Source organism: Orcinus orca, chromosome 21, assembly GCF_937001465.1.
Source record: "Orcinus orca chromosome 21, mOrcOrc1.1, whole genome shotgun sequence".
In the NCBI taxonomy this organism is placed as follows: domain Eukaryota; kingdom Metazoa; phylum Chordata; class Mammalia; order Artiodactyla; family Delphinidae; genus Orcinus; species Orcinus orca.
In genome coordinates this window covers 22,722,096-22,744,576 of record NC_064579.1, presented here as the reverse complement: position 1 = coordinate 22,744,576, position 22,481 = coordinate 22,722,096, and the positions used below count along the sequence as shown (strand labels likewise).

Below are 22,481 nucleotides of genomic sequence, written 5' to 3'. Positions count from 1 at the left end.
GGTTTTTCACAGGGAGTAGGCAGCCTGACCTCCAGTACCACATCCTGCATGTGTCCTTGCGTCCTGAGTCAGGTCCCGCTTCCTGGGAAGGAGAAGGCTGTCTCCGGAGAGCAGGTGGGTCCACTTCTTTCTCTCCTGGTTGGGGTCTTGGATGTAAAGCTCTCAAAACAATGAAACGAAATTGAGTTATTTGTAGTGAGGTGGATGGACCTAGAGTCTGTCATACAGAGTGAAGTAAGTCAGAAAGAGAAAGACAAATACCGTATGCTAACACATATATATGGAATCTGAGAAAAAAAAAAAAAGGTCATGAAGAACCTAGGGGTAAGACGGGAATAAAGACACAGACCTACTAGAGAATGGACTTGAGGATATGGGGAGGGGGAAGGGTAGGCTGTGACCAAGTGAGAGAGTGGCATGGACATATATACACTACCAAACCTAAAATAGATAGCTAGTGGGAAGCAGCCGCACAGCACAGGGAGATCAGCTCCGTGCTTTGTGACCACCTAGAGGGGTGGGATAGGGAGGGTGGGAGGGAGGGAGATGCAAGAGGGAAGAGATATGGGGATATATGTATATGTATAACTGATTCACTTTGTTATAAAGCAGAAACTAACACACCATTGTAAAGCAATTATACTCCAATAAAGACGTTAAAACAAACAAAAAAAACAGTGCTGTCCTCTCACACCTGTCATTCCCGCAGCCGGTTTGTGGGTTTTCCTGGGCCTTTCTGGAGCTGTCATTGGCTAACAGATGCCAAATGCTTTCATGTTATAATCCCCCCTCCACCAACTTTTCCAGCAGCACGACACCCACCTTTGTAATGGGCGCCACCTTGCCGTTGTCCAAGCATGAGCTACTGAACTGAAAACTCCACTGCATGATTTAGTGCACAGAGAAATGTAGCTGATCTTGGCCAGGTTTTAGTTTGTCATTATGCTGCATGTAATATTCTTAGATTAATCTTCCTTCCCACTCTCTTAGCTTTGGTTTACATTAAGTCATGCCTTGTTCAAAAATACTTTATTTCTTCATATTCTGAATACTAATATTTCAGATAGACATGGACAATCTCTTTGAAATGGGTCAGAGAGTATTTATTTGGCCAGGTAAGGGGTTGAGGAGAAATATCTTCCTGTCATATGTAAGATATAGAAAGTGCTTCTCTGAGTTTTAGTTTCGTTTAGTTTTTTTTTAAAGGATGACTTGGGCTATACTTGAGACTTGTTGAGGGTTTGAGTCCGTCTTAGGATAGATCTTGGTTTTCTCGTCATCTGGCACTTTTATCTTTTACTACTTCCTGTCTCAATTTTACTCGGTGCAGGGCAAAAAAAAGTGTCACAAAACTTTAACACAGAAACATTAGTCAGGGCTTCCCTGGTGGCGCAGTGGTTGAGAGTCCGCCTGCCGATGCAGGGGACACGGGTTCGTGCCATGGTCTGGGAAGATCCCACATGCTGCAGAGCGGCTGGGCCCGTGAGCCATGGCCGCTGAGCCTGCGCGTCCGGAGCCTGTGCTCCGCAACGGGAGAGGCTGCAACAGTGAGAGGCCCGCGTATCGCAAAAAAAAAAAAACATTAGTCAGAGACGAACTCTGTTCTTCGCCAAAACCCAGGAGAGAAGGGAGGTTCAGTATTTGGATTTTTCTCCTTTTTCTTCCTGGAAAGAGCTCTTCTCTGGAAACAGCTCAAGACCACTGATTGTTCTTAATCCCACCTGTCTTTGAATCTTTGTGACTTTTAGTCTAAATAAAGTAAATGTCCTTGACTTTCAGTTCAGTTTCTAAATGGGGAAACCATGTGCAAAGTCCCTCTGCAGGGCTTTTTGGTATTTTAAACTTTTGTTCTCTCCTAGATGATGACAGTTCCTCAGTGAGTCTTGACAATAATTTCTAAATTAGCCTTGTCCGAACTTGTACTCAGTAATCTCAGGTATTTAATTGTGAGTGTCACAGATTCCTAGAATTTCCAGTGCAGGTGTCAGATTAAAAAAGACAGTTTGACATCCTCGTTGCATGGGTCATTTTCGTCATTTTCCACACCAGGAGTAAAGTAATCAATATTGTCCCCTCATTGCAGGGCTAGAGTAGTGACTTTGTAAATGTGACACTTCCATATCTGGACTGTGTTGCACGTTCTACCGGCTATTTATCTAATGTGGGACCACAGAGGGTACCATGCTTAGAAAGCCATACCGTGGAAGGCAGTGAGATAATTCTATCAAGCAGCGGCATAGCCGAAGCTAATACACAGTCCTGGCTGCTGAGATGTTTATTTTGCATAATTCTTGAAAAGTGAACGGAAACCATGCTTTTAAATTGGATTAAGAGAGATTGTGTTCTGGGAGAAATCAGCTGCGCGGTGTTTCAAGGAGAAGAGTTTGGAGCTTAGAGTCAGATTTGTTGTTGTTCATCTTCTTACAAATTGCTTCCCAAAGCTCACGGCTGGTTTTGAAATCTATCGGAGCTCTGGATGGAGTAGGAGAAGAATGAACCATGGGAAACAGAGATTTCTGGGTACCGATTCCAAAGTTGTTTCACAGTCAGCATTTTTCAGTGCTTCCCAAATATTTATCCCTTTCCAGGCATCAGAATACTCAGGTCTCTACCCCTTTCCCAGTCTGAATTTCACCTGAGAATTTAAATAAGCAGTCCATAGATTGCTTGGTGAGCAAAGGATTCAGAGGCAAGGGAAGTGAGCTGTTTCAGGAGAGGCTGCATCCAGGCGCGGGAGTGACCTGTTCCTTGTGCCTGAAGACAGCAGCCTGGCTACCTCTTCTGACTCCATCTGTGTCCATTGATTCCCTGCTTGTCTGCATGGGTTGTGCCCCGTCAGTCTTGTCAATCCCTGGTTATTTGGCCTTTCCTCTTTTTCCAAGTTCTGGATGTATATTCACCCACTGGCCAAGCTGTGCACATGAAAAAGTTTATTGAGCGCTTGCCTGCCAGGCTTTGGTTCCCAGTCTTTCTCCAATCAAGGCACCATACAGTTGATTTTATTAAATCATATCCTAGTCCCTGCCTTCTGAGATTGCCCCATATTAAGTTTAACTGGATTAGAGATAGTTTCAAACTCAGTTTAGTGAATGAAAGTTTACTGAGCATATACCATTGAAACTGAAAACATCCAATGTCTCTTTCGGAGGTATTCAAAGGAAACCAGAGCCCGGTGAAGATGAGTAGAATGGAAAACTGTTTCCAATTTCCTAAGTGGCATTGCTTACTTCATGGAATCAGATAATTATGATTATTTTATATTACGGAAAAATTTCCAGTCCATCACATTTCCCACTGTGAAAAAAAAAATCAGTGAATGGTGCATTTTGGACAAAATTTGAAACAGATGAGCTGTTCCTTTTCTGATCACCCACATGTAGAGTTGATGACCATGGATAAGAGAAATCAGTGGCCAACTTCAGAATACCCCAAATTAATGTTCTCAAATAGAGGAATACATAAGGATCTGAATTTTTTTCCAGCTTTACTGAGGTATAATTGACAAATAGAATTGTAAGATAAAGTGGACAATGTGCTGATTTGTCATGTGCATACGTTATGCAAGGATTCTCCCCAATGAGTCAGTTAAGGCATCCACCACCCCCCATATTTAAATTTTTCTTGTGTGTGAGAGAACATTTAAGTTCTACTCTCTTAGCAAATTTCAATTATAAAACAGTGTCATCAGCTGTAGTCACTGTACTATACATTGGGTTCTCAGAAATTACTCATCTTATAGCTGAAAGTCTGTTCCCTATTTTCCCCACCCCCACCCCCAGCCCCTGGAAACCACTTTTCTACTCTCTGTTTCTATGAGTTCAACTTTTTTTTTGAAGATTCCACATATAAGCGATACCATGTGGTATTTGTCTTTCTCTGTCTGGCTTATTTCGCTTAGCGTAATGCCTTCTAGGTTCATCCACGTTATTGCAAATGATAGGATTTCCTTCCTTTTTCTAAGAATATATATATATATAATTCAATTATATATACATTACATTTATATATATATATATATATATATATATACATCTCACATTTACTTATCCATTCATCTATTGACATACACTTATGTTGTTTCCATCTTTTGGCTATGTGAATAATGCCACTAGGAGCATAGAAGAACAGATACCTCTTCGAGATAATGATTTCCTTTCCTTTGGCTATCTACCCAGAAGTGGAATTGCCAAATCATATGGTAGTTCTATGTTTAATTTATCCAATGTGCTTTAGCTACATAGAAGATGTCTTTGGCGCCTACCATGTCTATAGCCCCTTCTGGGGAGTTCAGAGGAGCAGAGAAAGGCAGCGAGCAGAGCCTCTAGGCAGCGGAAGCCCTGGATGAGTAGAAGCAAGAGGAAGAGTTGGTTATTCAGCCATGGCCTTGGAAAGCCTGGATCTCCAGAATGACAGAGCTGTAGCGTGGAGAGCCAAGGGCAAATCCCACCAAAGGGACTGATGACGGCATCTCTAGAAGTGTGTTGCCTTCAGTTTCCCTGCCAGGACTGGATGCAGTCTGACTGTGCTGCCACTGCGGGTGCCCTCCCCAGCCCAAATGTCTGAGACCGAGGGCACCTGAGTGGGTCCCACTCCTCACTGAGTAAAAGAGTGAATTTACCAGCAAGTGTCAGGAGCTTCAGGGGACCAGGGTCCTAGGAGGTTGGCTTGGCCCGTGCTGAGCCCTGTAACGTTGGGGCTTCACTTTCTCATCATACGGCAGTTTTTTGAAGAGGGCCCCTCATCTGTAGGGGCTCCCTGTGCACGAGGCACAAGGTTGAGCACTTTCCATGCTTGTCTCTTCCTGTAGCTGCAGCAGCCCTGTGCGGCGGAGTCACGGCTGACCTTCCACAGGCGAGGAAGCAGGAATGGAGGCCCGGGGACTCGCCCAGAGTCATTCACGAGGGGAGGGATAGAGCCAGGTTCTGCATCCAAACACGATTAAATACAAAGCCAGTATCTTTAACCACTGTGTTGGGCTATTCTATGGTCTATTTTTGTCATTTATGCTTATCACGGGTATTGATATAGGAGTCTCCTAGACACCATGGATTGAGAGTGTCAAACATGAAAGCAAAACACTTTGTGTTTTTAATAGGATGTCATCCTTCATATATGAAGATAAGGCTCTTGACTCTGCGCATACAGCACACACGTTGAGCTTTCTTTTTTTTTTTCTTAAAAACAGTAGGAGAATTTTGCTTATTCACCTGTATTCTGAGTGGGTTTCACTTGTCTTGTGCCCAACAGCTTACATGTTGCAACACCTGGCATTTAAAGAGGAGCTTCCTGAAATAAAGAACGGGGGTGGGTGGCCTAAGGGGAGAGTATGGGAAGACTAGAAAGGGGATTTTCTCTTCGCATCCAGTGAATGTGATATTTTCTATTCCAAACAGTAAGTCTAGTTCACTAATTGATAGGTCAGGGAATGACTGGATAAAGATGAAAAGAGAGAACCATTGAGTTGCCCATAACAGGGCTGTGTGTGTGTGTTATGTTGTGTTCACCAAGGTAAAATCTTCCCAGCCAGTTCCCGTGGGTGTTGGGGTCCAGGAAACGTGTGTCAGGATTAGGGGCAGGCGTCACAGGACTAAAATGCATATGATTCTCATGGAAGAATTATTGGTTAATGGAGATGGAAATTTGCTTTTAATTCGACATTTTTCTTTTCTTCTTTATACTAAAAACCTTACTTTATAATCTTATTACAAAGGTAACATGCCTTCATTTTATTTCGTTGTTTCTTTTGGCTGCGTTGGGTCTTTTTTTTTTTAATATAAATTTATTTATTTATTTATATTTTATTTTTGTCTGCGTTGGGTCTTCGTTGCTGTGCGTGGGCTTTCTCTAGTTGCGGCGAGCAGGGGCTACTCTTCGTTGTGGTGCCCGGGCTTCTCATTACGGTGGCTTCTCTTTGTTGCAGAGCACAGGCTCTAGGCGTGCAGGCTTCAGCAGTTGTGGCTCGCGGGCTCTAGAGCGCAGGCTCAGTAGTTGTGGCGCACAGGGTTAGTTGCTCTGCGGCATGTGGGATCTTCCCGGACCAGGGCTCGAACCTGTGTCCCCTGCATTGGCAGGCAGATTCTTAACCACTATGCCACCAGGGAAATCTTGACTTTCATCCTTGGTCCCTTGATTGTTCCTGCAAAGCATGAGAAATGTCCAAAAAGATAGAAAGCCCAAATCTAGATCTTGCCTTCTCAACACTGGCTGCCCTTGAGGGAGCTGACTTTTCACTGTCCCTGCACCAGGCCCTATTTGCCAAGGGAAAGCGAAGCTCTGGGTGGACCCCTCTCCTTCCTCCCTTGCAGGCTTTCATGGTTTCAAATATCACCTCTTGACTCCAAAATCTGGATTTCCAATCTCGACAGTCCATGTAATCAATCTTCTACAGAAAATGCACTGTTCACTTCACTTTTCTCTCTCCTTCTCTCGTGCTAAGACATCTCTATTACCAAATGCCAAGACTGTGACAACATCCTCTAAACTGGTCTCCCTCACTCTAGGGACTTCTTCTAACCCATCCTTTATCCTGGCATTAGTTTTAATTTTCTAAAGCAACACTTTGAACGTTGGCCTTTTCCTTGTGCCTCTGTGGTGCCTCTTTGATGCCTCCAGGGTAATGTGCTAACACTTGACCCTGGAAATCAAGATGCTTTGCAATCTTGACCTTATTTACTTGATCGACTCATCTTTCTCATTACCATCCAGGTACGGCAGCAACGATCCGCTTTTACTGAAAATCCTCAAGTTCCCCTGCGTTTCTCAGCCTCTCTTGCTGTTAGACTGGGCCCAGGTGGCTCAGTTCTGCCTGAGGAGATGTGGGTAGAAATAAGGTTTGTCGTTTCAAGGCTTGGCCTCGGCAGCCCCTACCTGGCTCTCCAGGTCTCTCTTCGGGTTTCGGGGTGTCTCCAGAGGCCACTTATTTAGAAGGTTCAGCTGCAATATGGTAGCACCTCCACCAGCCTGGGTCCCCGAGTGTCCATGTGGAGTAGAGCCAAGGTTGGACGTGTAATATGAGTAAGAAATAGGTTTGCTTTTGTGTTAAGGCTTTGAGATTTTAGGCTTAGGTGGTTAGTAGACCTCTTGATTCTAAGTTAAGAGGCAGGACCAGTCCTTTTTTCGGCCACGCTGCACAGCTTGTGGGATCTTGAACTCCCTGACCAGGGATCGAACCCACGTCCCCTGAATTGGAAGCATGAAGTCCTAACTACTGGACCGCCAGGGCAGTCCCTACAGGTGGGAACACTCTTGAGCAGACCAAGATGTGTGTGCACGTATGGGGTCAAGGGTGCATGGGGTGGGGAAAAGCTTCTTACACAGCTAATAAGTGGCAGGGGTGGGATTTGAACCCGGGTCTCACTCTACCATCTGAGAGGCACACTGCTCTCGAGACACTGAAGACTCAAGTCTGCAGGGCTAGCCCACGGAACTACCCAAGTTTCCCGGAATGTCTCCGGGGCCCTCATTCAGTTCCCATGTTGCTGACTCCCTTGCCTCAATTTACCACCTTGTGCCTGGTTAGGTCTTTCTAGGCTCAGTGGTGGGTGTCACTTCTCCTGGGAATGTTCCCGAAACTGAAGACATGAATCTTTTTCCTCTCACAGAACCCTGGATATGTATCATAGTAGAGTACTTCCTGTCTGCTAATTATCTACTTCCTGTGTTCGCTGATAAAGTCACTCTGGGCAGCGTGGAGATCCTACCCCTGTATTCCCACTGCCTCCTCAATTTGCCCATCCTAAACCTTTGACACATGTTCGTTCAATGAATGAATGAACACGTGTCCGAATGGCCACATCTAGAAGATGCCTCCCTGTTATTATGCTGTCTTGCATTAGAAGAAAGGTGTGCTAAGTGATTGAGATTCTTTTTTTTTTTATCATGGTTACTTCAAAGGGTGGAAATTTTCTCCTTTCCGTTACCTCTGGCTATAACTTATTGACAACTTCAGCCTAAAATAGCACGTAGCAGCTTTTCACTGTGCCTGTTTGGGAACTTCCTGACGGCACATTTCGGAAGGTGAATGACTTGTAAATGCCCCTTGCTCCATGTCTTAAACAGGTGTCTGCTTTCTGCCATCTTTTACGGTTATTGAAGGCACTAAAGATTTTAAACTTGGCCTATTTGACCTGAATCTGAAAATGATGGCTTTCTCCCCCGGTTCTAATTCTGACACTTGGAGTGACAGAAGAGGGAGCTCTGAGTTAGGTAATCGTGGCCCACCTTTGGGGAACCTTCTCCTTGCTCTAGGCCCGGATGATGGACGGCTTAGTAACTCTTGAGGATGGAAACGAATCTGCAAGGGAGCAAGGATCCATCAGTGTTGAGCACCTCGCCAGAGGATGGTCCTGGGTGTGAGGAGGCGACTGCCAGCGTGGGGAGAGAGACCTCAGAGCCCCCTCCTCCAGAGTAACGCCCACACCTGCCAGGCGGTAGGTCCCCTTGCCAGTGGTGGTGAAGCTGTCCTCACTGGCATCGCCCATCCATAAAAGGACATTGTGCTGCAGAGGGAGGGTAAGTAGCAGTCTCTTGAGCCCCCTGGTCCACACCCTAAGCCCTTCACCCGTGGAGGGTTTCCTTGGTTGTGCCCAACACAGGGAAAATGGGCTGGGCCCCCTTGCTTCTCCCCTGTGGCAGAGTGCACGCCCTGATCTGTGGCTGCCGGAGAGGCTGATGGAAAGGGAAGGGGAGCCCTCAAACCAGGCGCAAGATTCAACCGCTCCCAGCTCGTCCTTCTGAAAAGCACCGGATCCCAGGACCTTGATGCATGGCCGAAGGGCCGCAAGAAACTGGTGAGACAGAGGCCCTGTCGCAAGTGAAACCGCCCACAGCACGTGGCTGGCTCCGCCACTGGGTTTGCACAAGGCCGGGACAACCGGTCAGTTCAGGGAAGGCCGTCACCTGTGCCGTCAGTCAGCGGGCCCCTGGCGCAAGGCCCCTTTCCCCCATCCCTCACCCTTGCTGACACCCCCACACACCGATGGTCTAAAGCTTTGCAGGAGAACCCTTGGATCGTTCTTCCTGGGAAGGTCTTCTAATGTTCACCCTGGCTTTCTCCTCTCGATTTACAGAGACAGTGAGAACCACAGAATTCAAGTTATTCCCTGAAGGACGGAGCCTGGATGGGAACTGCGGCCCAATCCTCCTGCTATCACATCAACAGACCACATCTACCAGCCGAAATGTGGTCCCCTGGCCACACCCCCTTTTCGTCATCTAACTGCTCCCTGACTTTCTTCTTCCAAATGACAAGGGCTTTTATTTTATTTGGTCATTTATAGTTTTTACAATAATGCTAAATTAACATTCAGAATTCTGACAAAGAAAAAAAAATAGCAGATAAACCAAAAGCACAGCATTTATGTTATGATTTTTATCACTAATTATTTTATTATCATACTTAAACTATTTCTTTAAACATTATTTTTAAATTATTACATTACTTTATTATCATTAATTAGTTTTGATTGGTGTAAAATTTGCTTAACATAAATTTAACCATTCTCAAGCGACTCAGTGGCATTTGGTACAATCGCAATGTTGTGCGACCATCACCTCTATGGAATCCCAAGCCATTTTCATCAGCCCCAAAGGAGCCCCCATACCCACTGGCAGTCCCCCTCCCCCCTTCCTTCTTCTCCTTGGCCTCTGGCAACTATTAACCTGATTTCTGTCCCTATGGATTTACCTGTATTCGATATTTCATACGAATGGAATCACACAATATGTGATCTTTGTGCCTGACTTTTTCGTTAATTATTTTAAAGCACCGTTTTCTACTTTAAGAAGTAGATAAAGTGGAAAACATTAAACTTAGTAGGATTATTAAGTGTTCACTCCTTAGTAGACTTTCATATTCAAGGGGGTGGTGGTATTTTATTTATTCTTTTAAAATAAATTTGTTTATTTATTTGTGGCTGCGCTGGGTCTTCGTTGCTGTGCATGGGCTTTCTCTAGTTGCAGCAAGCAGGGGCTGCTCTTCGTTGTGGTGCGCGGGCTTCTCATTGCGGTGGCTTCTCTTGTTGTGGAGCACGGGCTCTAGGCACATGGGCTTCAGTAGTTGTGGCACACGGGCTCAGTAGTTGTGGCTCACAGGCTCTAGAGCGCAGGTTCAGTACTTGTGGTGCAGGGGTAAGTTGTTCCACGGCATGTGGGATCTTCCCGGACCAGGGCTCGAACCCGTGTCCCCTGCATTGGCAGGTGGATTCTCAACCACTGCACCACCAGGGAAGTCCCTTTTTTTTTTTTTTTTTGTCTTATAACTGGAAGTTTGTTCCTTTTGACCCCTTCACCCATCCCCCACTCCCTGCCTCTAGCAACCCCAATCTCTTCTCCACATCTGTGAGTTCATGTTTTTTTTTAGATGCCACATATAAGTGAGATCATTCAGTATTTGTCTTTATCTGGCTTATTTCCCTTAACATAATGCTGTCAAGGTCTATTGAGGTCCAAAAACTAAACAAATATTTCCTCTATCCTTGATGCACCCCTCTGCCTGGGCAAACTAGTACCACTGCCTTATATGTATTTTATTACTATTATTAATATTCTTTATTTTTAGAACAGTTTTAGATTCACAGGACAATTAAGCAGATAGTACAGAGAGTTAGTACAGAGAGTGTATAGGAATATACTACACTACGCCCTTCACACAACTTCCCTTATCATTAACATCTTACGTTAGTACAGTACAATTAATGAGCCAGTATCCATACATCATTATTAAAATCCATAGTTTATTCAGATCTCCTTAGTTTTCACCTAGTGTTCTCCTTCTGTTCTAGGACCCCATCCAGGATGCCACATTACATAGAGACGTCATGTCTCCTTAGACTCCTTGTAGCTGGGACAGTTTCTCAGCCTCTCCTCGCTTTTGAGGACCTTGGCAGTTTCAAGGAGGACTGGTCAGGTTTATTACAGGACACCCCGTTACTGGGATTTGTCTGATGTTTTTCTCACTTTGAGACTGGTGTTATAGGTTTTTGAAAGGAAAGCCACAGATGTAAAGTGCCGTTTTCATCACATCATATTAAAGGTACAGATCAACATAATTTATGACTGTTGATCTTGACGTTGGTCACCTCGCTAAAGCAGTGTTTGTCAGGTTTCTCCACTGTAAAGTTACTCTCTTCGTCCATCCCTTCCTGACTTTTAAATTTCAAAAACTCTTATTCTCGTGACTAGATTGTGCTGCTTATATAACCAAGTGGATGCTTTGTGTAGGCACAGCCTTGAAGGTTTGCGTGGCCTTGCTGTCTGTTCTGTAGTGCAATGGTCCAAATGGAGGCAAACATATTTAGAGGTCGTGTGTGCCCCAAACTGCAGCTGTGGTGCTGAACACGGGGAACGAACCACACTGACAGGAGAACCAAAGTTTCTGCTGGAATGCTGGACACTTTCTGGGAACAGCCAGCAGTTCTTCTCTGCTTGAATTCTTATTTAAAACTCTTCCCCGTTTTATCAGTAATGGAATCACAGCCAGTATGAGCAAAAGCAGGAATGCAGGAGCAAATAACAGAATCAAAGTTCATGTAGTCATTCAACAAACATTCTTACAATGGGCCTGACATTCAACAAGGGCACTTCATCTGGATAATTAAACTCCCTGTGACAAACAGGGATTGTCCTTCTGCAGTGTCACAAACAACGCTTAACAAAGCGAGGGAAGCCATTTAATACATGGCGTATAATGGAAAACCCAAAAGTATAGCTGCAAAACCTATGAAAATAGTCATGCTGCTGTTTCCATGAAAATTCAAGTAATGAGGTACTAACTCAAGGCTCTCGACACTGAGATTTACGAATAAACCTTTGCCTGGATGTTTTCAGTTAGAGATAAAGGGTAACAAGGTCGATTTGGATGGTGGAGAGATTATGCCCAAGGCCCCCTTCACTATACTTGGTAACACCTCCAGAGTTCTTTGGTGAAAAACTTGAACCATAAATTCAAGAATTCATAAAAACTTCTGAAAAGAGAGGACAGTAGGCACCCCTCCTTATCAAATAAGACTGAGAGGGAATTGAATAAAGTTAACTGGGTTATTGGAGACTTTACACAATTATGTGGAAAATAACCTTCTGGGCCAGGAGCTTCAAATGCAGAACAAACAGCACATCACTCCACTGACCCGCGCTTTGGCTACAGCACCAGAGCATGGGAGCGGGGTGGAGAGAGGGGAGGCAGGGCAGAGGATGTGGAGGAAGAGGATGTCTGGCAGCTAGGCTGGGTGTCTTGGGAGAGGTCATTCTGGGGCTCATTTGAAGGCACAGCTGACAGGTGATGAGCAGCAGACAAAAGCCATTGAATAGTAAACACACTTAGAAAGGTGGTCGAGAGGAAGACAGAAAACACCAACCTGATGGCTGGTTATCACCACCCTGATCATCACAGTATGATTAACTTGTACAGGGCATTCTGGTCTCCAAGGGCTGTCATACCCATTTTCTCAATAGATCTTTAAGAATGGGGATTTAAAATTGGTCAGTTCTTTTGAGTGACGCAACTGTTACGAACTGAATGTTTGGTATCTGCCCCGAATTCATATGTTGAAGCCCTAACCCCCTAACGTGGCTGGAATGAAATGTAGCCTCTGAGGAAGGAACTAAGGTCAAATGAAATCATAAACGTGAGGCCCTGATCCAGTAGGATTAGTGTCCTTATAAAAAGAGTCATCCGAGAGCTTGCTTTCTCTCTCTCTCCCGGTACAGACACACTGAGGAAAGGCCACATGAGGTCACAGTAGGAAGGTGGCCATGTACAAGCCAGGAAGAAAGCCCTCACCAGAAACCGAACTGGCTAGAAACTTCGTCTTGGACTTCTGGACGATGTCTGTTGTTTAAGCCACCCGGCCTGGTATTTTGTTATGGCAGCCCAAGCAGACTAAGACATTAGAGGCAGGTGGAGCCTTTCAGCTGGAGCTTCAGGACTCTGCCGTACTTGCCACTGGAGGTGAGGAACTAGGTTCATAGACTTAAATCGAAACCTTATATTGGGGTACTTTGCAAGTCACTGCCAAGACATGTTTCAGTCTCCTTGGAAAGGGTGAAATGAGCACTGTGGTGGGTTTCAGTTAATGTCTCTGGTCCACCCGGTAGGGGGACCGGCTTATCTGGGTTTGTCAGGTTTCATCACTGTGAGTCCACCTCTGTCCCTGGCAAACCCAGACAGCTGGTCACCCTGCCACCCAGTAATCGGCCCTGGGTATCTTCATTTTAATAACCTAGTTTATGAATAATCTGGATTCATTTTAGTCTGAAATTACTAACTGACCTTAGAGTGGGTCTCTCTGCCTGTTCCCGTAGGGCGTTCTAATGACGGAGCAGGCTGTAGGCACAGCTCCACTGGGAACCATCAACATACCAAGGTCAGGTTTTTGTCAGGAAACCTGGAAGGCCACTGCTACCATCTAGTGATCCAGTAACACCATTGTTCTCATCGGCTGGTCACACTAACTCTGCAGAAAGCAAAATGCCCCAAAAGCTGGGACTTGGGACCAGAGAAAATTCTGGTAGGAAAATTGGAAAGCTGCCAGGCTTGTGGCCGAGTTGGGGAATTCCTGAAGAGGCGTTCCTGGGAGAAACTTGAGTTGCATCAGGGCCCCTAAGGGCCTGGCTCTGATGCTCAGAACAGGAAGGACGCTCCTGGAGAGGGGAGCAGGAAAGGGTGGGCTGACCCCATTTCTAGTGGAGTCGCCTTGGGGACTGTCAGCTGCTGCTGTGACTCCTACTAGCGTCGATCTCCAGAACAGGCCAAATGGACCCCTTCCATTTCCTTGAAATGGTAGGATTTATTTATGTCTATATCCTCTCTGTAGACGTGTATGATGTGGGTTTCCAACACTGTGTTTCTTCAGCTGCACTTTCATCATTTATTCTGCCAGGCTCGGCCTATCCTTGACATACCAAGCCATTAACTTGAAATCAGAAAATGTCTGCGAGGCCCCTACATTCTTTCCCCTGATTATCAGGCCCTACGCTAGCTGGAAATAAAGTCACCAGGCTGGAAGAGGAAAAAGAGTTGGTCTAAACGGTCATGGAAAAGTCTAAACAGAAGATTTTCTTTCTCCACTTGGAATGATTTATTTTCATGGTTTTATGAGACTTTAATGAGGAAACCTTATTGCTATGCCTGGTAATTATCAACCAAATTTCCATTTCCCGTCAGAAAATCCACAATAAGTAAAACAAAAATGGTGGAATCGGGAGACTCTTTGACCTCTGCGACCTGTATGGCTGAGGAAAAACTCACTGCCACACGGAGGAGGTGACAACGAAACACGTGTGTGACTTCCCTTCTACACTGCTGCTGCATCCGGATTGACGTGTAACTCAGTCAGTGTAGTGTAACTCAGCGCAAGCAGACGCAGTTGCCCTGATCCTTCTGAATGCTATCCCACGACATAGCTGATTAGGACCAAGGAGAGTACCATTTCCCTCTTTATGATTTAATGTAATTTCTAGTCTGGTAAACAGTTCCTTCTGCTGGATGAATGAGGTCACACCTGAAGCAAAGGCCTGACAAGATGCTATGGACTTTGCATTTTGAAAAGCTGAGTTTTTTGTTTTGGGGGGTTTCTGTGGCCACAAGTCGCAGCTCTTGCCTGTACATGAGGAAGCTACCATTTGGGTCACTCAGTGAAATTGCCGTGATTCAAGCCATAAGGATGGATGCTCCCCAGGGTCTTGGGATTCAAGCAGAGAGCTTGTCAAACCTCCCAAACCTCTAGGATGGAAGAGGAGCTCAAATGAGCTCACCGGGAAGATGGAGGCCAGTGAGAGTGTTAGAATCTTAGAATTGTCAGGTGCCATCGCGCCCAGAGCAGCCAGGAAGTCAGAACACGTCAAATCTTTATCTTCACTTCCAGTTTACTTAACAAGGCGAGAATCTCTTTTTCTTACACTTTTCTCTAGGTGTAAAATCTGTCATGCTCCCAGATAACCTATGGATTCCTTTCTGCTTGTTCTGTCATTTGAAAAGAATTATGCTCATACTTTATTGTATATTTATTAGCATCTGGGCCAGTGATAAGAGAACCTGGATAAGAGTGTAATGACTTACTTTAAATTAAAGAAATACTCTTCAAAAAAGTATTTTCAAGTCACTGCAGATAGGACTGGATAGGCTTGTCTCAGGTTCAACACAGTGAACTCCAGGAGAAAGTGGGATGGCTCTCATTTGCCCTTGTCCCCCCTAGAGCTGGGTTCCAACTCCCTCACCCCATCTCTGCATCCCTCTCGTTCTTCCCTTCCCCACAGGGGCAGGCAGGAGCAGAACACCAGAAGGTAGAGCCACTCTAGAGCACGTGAGTGGTCACCAGCTTTAGACATCGCCGCTATTTTTATTATCTTTTCAGTGGTTAATTAATTTATACCCTTTGACTCTATATTGGAGGGGTACTCATGTCTGGCAGGCTTTTTGGACTAATGAATGAGCTGGGTCAGGACTTTTTTTCCTCCTCTTTTCTCCCTTGAGGAGCCATTACAGTTTAATCACCCTGTTAAGATCACAATGAAGAACGGGCTCTTGACACACCAGCATTATCCAGAAGGGGCGTACACCAAGATCAAGCACTTCTATAAACTAAGACCCACATGGTATACTGATCTAGAACCATACTGTCCAATAGAAATACAGTGTGAGTCACAGAAGAAAATTAAAATTTTCTGGTAACCTTATTTACAAAAGAAAAACAAGTGAAATTCATTTTAATATATTTTAGCTCACAAAGTATTTCCAAAACATTACTATTTCCACATTTATTGGATAAATTAGCCTTTATCCAATGTAAAAATGCTAATTAAATCTTCTCTACTTTTTTGCATTCGATCTGTGAAATCTGGTGTGTCTTTTATACTTATATTAAATCTCAGTTCGGACGAGCCACATTTTAAGTTCTCAGTAGCCACATGTGGCTAGTGGCTACCTGATTACGCAGCACGAATACACAATATTTATCTGCTCTGACTAACTACACAACCTCAGCCACTTACCACTTGCTGTTCTGGGTACACAAGTGACTTAGTAGTGGTGTGGAGTCTGCCCCAGAACATTCTGCTTCCCCTGTTCTCTCCACTATCCATTCTGAAGCAGAATTTAGAACAAGGGTTAGAATTCAGATCGGCCCAGCCCATCTCTGCCTTCAGAGAATTATGCGTTAGTTCACCCGCAGGTGTAAAATTCAGACCCCTGAGTCTCAAAGTTGGGGCTGCAGAAGAATCAGCTTAGTTAAATTCAGATCACTGGGCAGAACTCCAAGCCAATCGATGATGGTTTCTGGAGGTAAGGCCTGGAAATCACCGCTCATCAAAATCACCAGGTGATTTTAATTCTCCCTGAAGTTTGAGAACCATAGACCCTCACACAACATATGACAGGGTTTCTCTAGGAACTTCTGGTTGCTACTCATCCAGGCCTTTGTTTGGCTTCACGCAGCAACTCACATCACACACGTCCCAGGCCCACGGAGCCTGCTGGGAAGGCTGTCGGTCAATTTCCGCCCTGCAGGTTATCATCGCCCAGCTCTAAGCCAGGCGCATCCGGAGACCTATATAACACCCCCGACAACTGAGATACATCTCTGGGATGTATTTTTAAGACTCCAACTCTCCTTTTTGAACTTCTACCCTCTATTTTTGTGTGTGCCAACATAGTTGGGCATGTGCAACACATTATGCTTATACAACCACCATCCCCAGGGGCTTTCAGAATATTTATAAACATCTTGTCATTAATCTTCATGGCACCCTTGTAAAGTAAATAACTAGTGAGATTTTCTTTATCTGGCAGGAGGGAAATTGAGGCGTTCGAGAGTTGATGTGTGAAGAAAATTGGGGTCTACGGTCTAAACGGTTTGTTAAATCACTTCTCTTTTTGGTGGCCACTGTGTGCCTTCCCTTACCTGACCACTGAGCTCTGCCGTGGTCACGGAAACCCATTTGGAAACACTTCGGATAGAAACATTTTCCTGGACGTGTGCCAACTTCCTGCCTCGGGTGAAAAGAGAGGACCCTTCTATGTCCATGTTGGGAGACTTCAGGTGGGAGGTATGTTCTTCCGTTTTGTATTTATTTGGAAAGGAATGATCTTTCCAAATAAATCCCAATTCCCAGGAACCAAGGGGTAAGCATTTGAAATGAAGGGTGGTATCTTGCTGTGCTTACGCCCTCTTGCTCCCCAGCAGAGCTGGCGGAATATGACTAATTCAGGGCTCCCTGGGAGCCCCGAGTCCCCCATAGGGACCTCTGGGTGCACATTTCCTCATGTGGCCCCCAGGCCATTTCTGTCTGTAGACTTGAGGAATCTTTCTGTCAAGAGAGACAGATGTGTGTGTATAACTACCTCAGAGAAGGTGTCCTTTAAAAAAGATTTTTAAATTGCTCTCTTTTGGCTGCCTGATAATCCTCTTTCAAAACATATACCTTAATAAATTTATTTTTTTATGTGTTTTCATAGCATAATTTTGTTCTCTGTCTTTTTATTTTAAAGCTCTATTTTTTTCAATTACAAATTCATTATAGAAAATTTGTAATATATAGAAAATATAAAGAAGAAAATCAAAATCACCTACAATCCTACCACCCCCAGAAATAAGAAATACCTGTTACTAGTTTGGTGTAATTTTTGGGGGGGGTACATATTTGAGAGGACATGTGGGAAGTGGTATTTAAAAAATCACAACATGGGGCTTCCCTGGTGGCGCAGTGGTTGAGAGTCCCCCTGCCGATGCAGGGGACACAGGTTCGTGCCCCGGTCCGGGAGGATCCCACGTGCCGCGGAGCGGCGGGGCCCGTGCGCCATGGCCGCTGAGCCTGCGCGTCCGGAGCCTGTGCTCCGCAACGGGAGAGGCCACAACAGTGAGAGGCCCGCGTATCACAAAAAAAAAAAAAAAAAAAAAAAAAAAATCACAACATGGATACTAGGAATACTACTGGATATATAATTGTTTCTAAGTCTTTTTAGCAGTTAGAGCTAGAAAATATATATTTAAAGATAAAATCTCTAAGAGTTTTTATTGACATTTCTTTTTTTTTACTTTCCACATCACTTTTTGAAAATTATAATTTTTTAAATTGAAGTATAGTTGGTGTACAGTATTATATGTTACAGGTGTACAATATAGTGATTCATAATTTTTAAAGGTTATACTGCATTTATAGTCATTATAAAAATGGGATATATTCCCCATGTTGTACAATGATATTTCTAATTCAAGTTCAGGACATAGGAGTTTTTTTACCTTCTTCCAGTTTATATCTGCATCTCTTTTCTTCCACTCTGCAAATCCTGGTTCTCAATGACACAGGAATGATATAATTAGAATATCCCATATTAACTCTCATGCTTTACATTACTTACACAATAGTCTCAGGACAAGAGTACAGATATTCCCACCACCAGTAAAACTACTGACAAGAGTTAATTTTTTTTTTTTGCAAAGTCTCTCCCCATTTATCTTCCCTCCACTTAAAAAGTTATACCATATCTACATTGCCAAAGCACATAGACACTGCACACTGCCCTCTCTCCCTTGTTCTGTAATAACTGTTTATTTCATGTTCATCACTAGGCCTTATGTCCATGTGTCCCTGGTCAGTTTGATTGTCTGAAGCTTGTGCTCTAATAGATTCATCAGAAAAGACTCGTGGGCACAGTATTTCCTAAATTCTTTCCTATTGATAACAATTTGAACCTTTCATACTTGAAAGTCAGTTTTGCTGGATATAAAAATCCTTGACTTGCATTTTCTTTTCATTAGTATCTCAAATATGTTAGTCCATTTTCTTCTGTCCTATTGTGTTGAAAAAGGCATTTTTATTATAAATCACTTCCTCTTTTTGCTTAGATGCCCAAAGGATTTTTTCTTGGTCTTAAAATCCAGTAATTTGTGGGTTTGATATTAGTGGTTCTGGTTGACAGTCTCAGATATGTGAAGTATTCTTTCAGTATATAGTGTTAACTTTTCTCTTTTTAATTTCAAAAAAGTTTCCTTGCATTACAGTTTTAATATTTATTCTATTCCTTTGCTTTGGTTTTCTTCTTCTTGGATTCGTGTTACTGTATATTCAGTGTTCTTTACTTGTCTTCAGTATTTGTCACTTTCTCTTGAGTCTTTTTTTTTAATCTCTTAATTTTGATTTTTTTAACCCTCTCTTTTACCTTATATTCCTCCTAAGGCATTATCTGTTGTGATTATTAACTCTCTGGTCCATCTAGCTTAGATTTTATTTCTGAAATTATTTTTATATCTTATTCGTTCTTGAGTTCAACCCTTTCTGCCTTCTTATAATTTGATTTATGTTGTTCTTTCATATTGTTTTCTTAATGTATTTTGGCTCATCTTGAAATAGTAAGTCATGGTTTCAGTCCGCTTTGTGATCAGGTCTTTCTGGCATGATTTCACTGACTGTTGGACTATTATTCTGCTCCTTATTATCATTTAAAAATAGTATCTTAATATGGAATTTGACTTCAATACTTTTTACATTTTTATTTGAAATTAATTTTTCTAAACTTTAGAAGGAGATGTGGTGCAGGATAGTCTTTCTGATTTTATACGGTATCTTCTTCTGTTGTTTTCATGTAGTATTCAAAAATATGACATTTCTGGCTAGAAATTCCTGGCTCTCTTTTTTTCTGCCATGCTTATCTGGACCTTCTCTTTCTTTCGTCTCTATTGTCCCTATCTTGCTGGATTTTGATTTAACTTTCGGCAGAGTCTCCTCAGTTTAGGGTCTTGTCCCAGCATTGCGACCTGACTGGTCAGTTTCAAGGGCTTCTAGTGGACAGACTGCCCCCATCCCCTCCAGATGCCACTGTGGGAGTGGAGGGGTCCTTCTGAACACCACCTGGTTCTGGAATATGGTGGAAATTCAGCTCCTGCCTGTCCTGCTGACACCACACTGAGGCCAGACTTTCCTGAGCAGCAGAAGGGCAGGGGTGGAAACACAGCTCTTCCAGGAAGGGGATTTCATAAACACCACTTTCCTCCCTTTGAAGGCTTTTCTCCACTTCCTCCTGTCATCCACTCCTCACTTCTCAGTAGCAAAGGCAGATCAGACTCAGAAGGCATGGGAGGGAGGGAGCCGGTGACTGGGACTCTTCCTCCTTCTCCACATGCTACGTCTTTAGCAACCAAGGCTCTGAACCCCCTTCTTCTGTCTCTTCCAAGCCGTAGGGAGATGTACAGGCTTGTGTTAGCATCTTGTTGAAAAGTCGAATTAAGCATGGTGAAGACAGGGCTCATTTATCTTTTCTTCCTTTCTTCTCATCTGCTACACTTCCTCGTGTTCATGGCTAAAGAGGGGGCCCGCTGAAATGTTGAAAAAGAAACCCCTGCCCTCTGGATCCCGTGTCACACATTAGTCATCTGTCAAATCCTTCTACTTTCTACAAAATGTTTCTTAGCTCTGGCTTTTCCAACCCATTGTTACTGTGAGAAGCTCTGTCCAGATTTAGGTGAACTGACCAGAGTGTCCTAACCTCTTCCCTTCCTTCCTTCCTTCCTTCCTTCCATAATTCATTCATTTCATCAGGCAATTATCAACTATTTTGTGGCAGACTTTGTTGGTGCTGCAGATTTGGTTTGGAGACTCCAAAAAAGGAGATTCAATCCTGGCATTCTGCTTAACTTCAGCCTAGTTGGAGAACACTTGACAACAAATTATTACAAGGCAATGTGACTTGCTTTGCGATAAACGAAACAAGAAAAGAATGTGAAAGCACAAAAGCCTTACAGAGAGTCTAGGCTCTGAAGGACAAATGAAAGTTTGCTAGATGGAGAATGGGAAGGTCCATCCCAGACATGGGGCCAATGTAAGAGAGTTGACACTGGCACATTCAGGGGCCAAGCTGAGAAATTTGAGATGAAGCATTGAGAGACGCAGGGGGAAGTCAAACTGTAGAAAAGGATGGGAAGCAGAATTTGGAATTTAATTACACAGGAAAGAGAGACAAGGGTGGTTTTTTAACCAGGTGAGTAATGTGACCAGCCTTGCTGTTGCTGCCACATAATCCCACAGGCCAGGCAAAGAGCCGACAGGCATGGAGACGTCAAATGGCCAAGAGGAAGGTCCCAGAGGAGGCAGTGGGCGAGACTCCCGACACCAGCTCCTCTGCTCTAGAGCTGATGCCGTCTTTCAGTAACAGGTGTTACTCCTGTTTTCTCTGAAATTCTCTCCATGCATTGCCCATAGCAACTGGAACGTGGTGTTCTACAGAAATGAGAATTCAACTGTGTTGGAAAATGGAAGAAATGACACAGGGAACTATATTCAATATCTTGTAATAAACCACAATGGAAAAGAATATGAAGAGGAATACATATGAATATGATTCACTTTGCTGTACACCAGAAACTAACACAAAATTGTAAATCAACTATACTTCAATAAAAAATAAATTTTTTTTAAAAAATGGAAGAAAGGAAATGACTCTATTGTGAGTTCTGTGAGGACAGTCATGGTCTTTTTTCCTCTATGCATCCCCAAAACATAGCCCAGTACCTGCTGTGAAGGAGGAACTCAAGAAATCTTTGATGAACTAGACTGACTCCTCCGAAAGCAATCGGAAGGGTGTGTTAGTTTCCTGTAACAAATTACCAGAAACTGGGTGGTTTAGAACAACAGACATGTATTCTCTCACGGTTCTGGAAGCGAGAAGTCTGAAATCAAGGTGTCAGCGGTGCCGTGCTCCCTCTAAAGGCTCGAGGGGAGGATCCTTACTTGCCTCTTCCAGCTACTAGTATTTTGATGGTTGGGGCTGCATGCGTCTGGTGTAGAGAGTGTACAGCCGGGAGGCCTAATCTGGTCCAGAGGAGTGTAAGGAAACATTTAGCCCGAGTCCTAAGGCAAGGGGACACTTACTAGATGAGGATGGGGTTACGAATCAAGGAGGAGAAAGTGATGTGAGGGAAGTGCCCTAAGGCAAGAAGAGCTTACAGAGTGAAAGGGAGAGTGATACGAGATCAGGTAGAGAGAAGGGTGGACATGGTGCCAGTCCCGATTAAGCTACAGGTGTGACATTAAGACGGGGGGAGTCAATGTCGGGGTTTGGGCAGGGACGTGACCTGGTCTGACTTGCATTTGAGAGAGACCCTCAAATGGAGGAGAGGAGAACGAGCTGGAGCCAGCCCTAGGATCTCAAGGAGACCTGTCAGGAAGCCAACGCACAGTGATACGTAGAGCTTCTGGCTGGGATGCTGGTGACAAGGGGCACGTGGGCTGTTACAGGTTTCCGGGGTGAAGCCATGAGGATGCTCTGGGAGAGACTGAGTACGTTTGAGTGGTAACATGGGCCATAGACTGGACTCAGGCCACCACAGGGATCATGGCTATTGCATTTTCATGAAATATTCCAAATAGGCAAATCTGTAGAGATAGAGTGCAGCTTAGAGGTTGCCTGGGAGCAGGGTAGGGGGAAAGGGGGAGTGAGTGCTAACATGCTCGTGGATCTGGAGTCTCTTTTTGGGGTGATAAAAATGTTCTAA

The 22,481-nt window shown here is 44.2% G+C and overlaps 1 protein-coding gene and 1 long non-coding RNA gene across 2 annotated transcripts in view; one reads left to right on the top strand and one right to left on the bottom strand.

Moving 5' to 3' along the window:
- Positions 1-1,573: 1,573 nt before the first annotated feature.
- On the top strand, positions 1,574-9,907 carry LOC117197420 (uncharacterized). The gene is made up of 2 exons (XR_004478037.2): positions 1,574-8,789; positions 9,069-9,907. It is a non-coding gene; the product is annotated as an uncharacterized LOC117197420 (long non-coding RNA).
- A 7,736-nt stretch (positions 9,908-17,643) lies between these two features.
- ENPP6 (ectonucleotide pyrophosphatase/phosphodiesterase 6) overlaps positions 17,644-22,481 on the bottom strand; it is a 100,275-nt gene continuing 95,437 nt past the window's right edge. Inside the window, exon 8 of the mRNA XM_049704170.1 lies at positions 17,644-21,207. Coding sequence (XP_049560127.1) covers positions 21,146-21,207 — 62 coding nt within the window. The 3' untranslated portion in view covers positions 17,644-21,145. The remainder of the gene's footprint in view (positions 21,208-22,481) is intronic.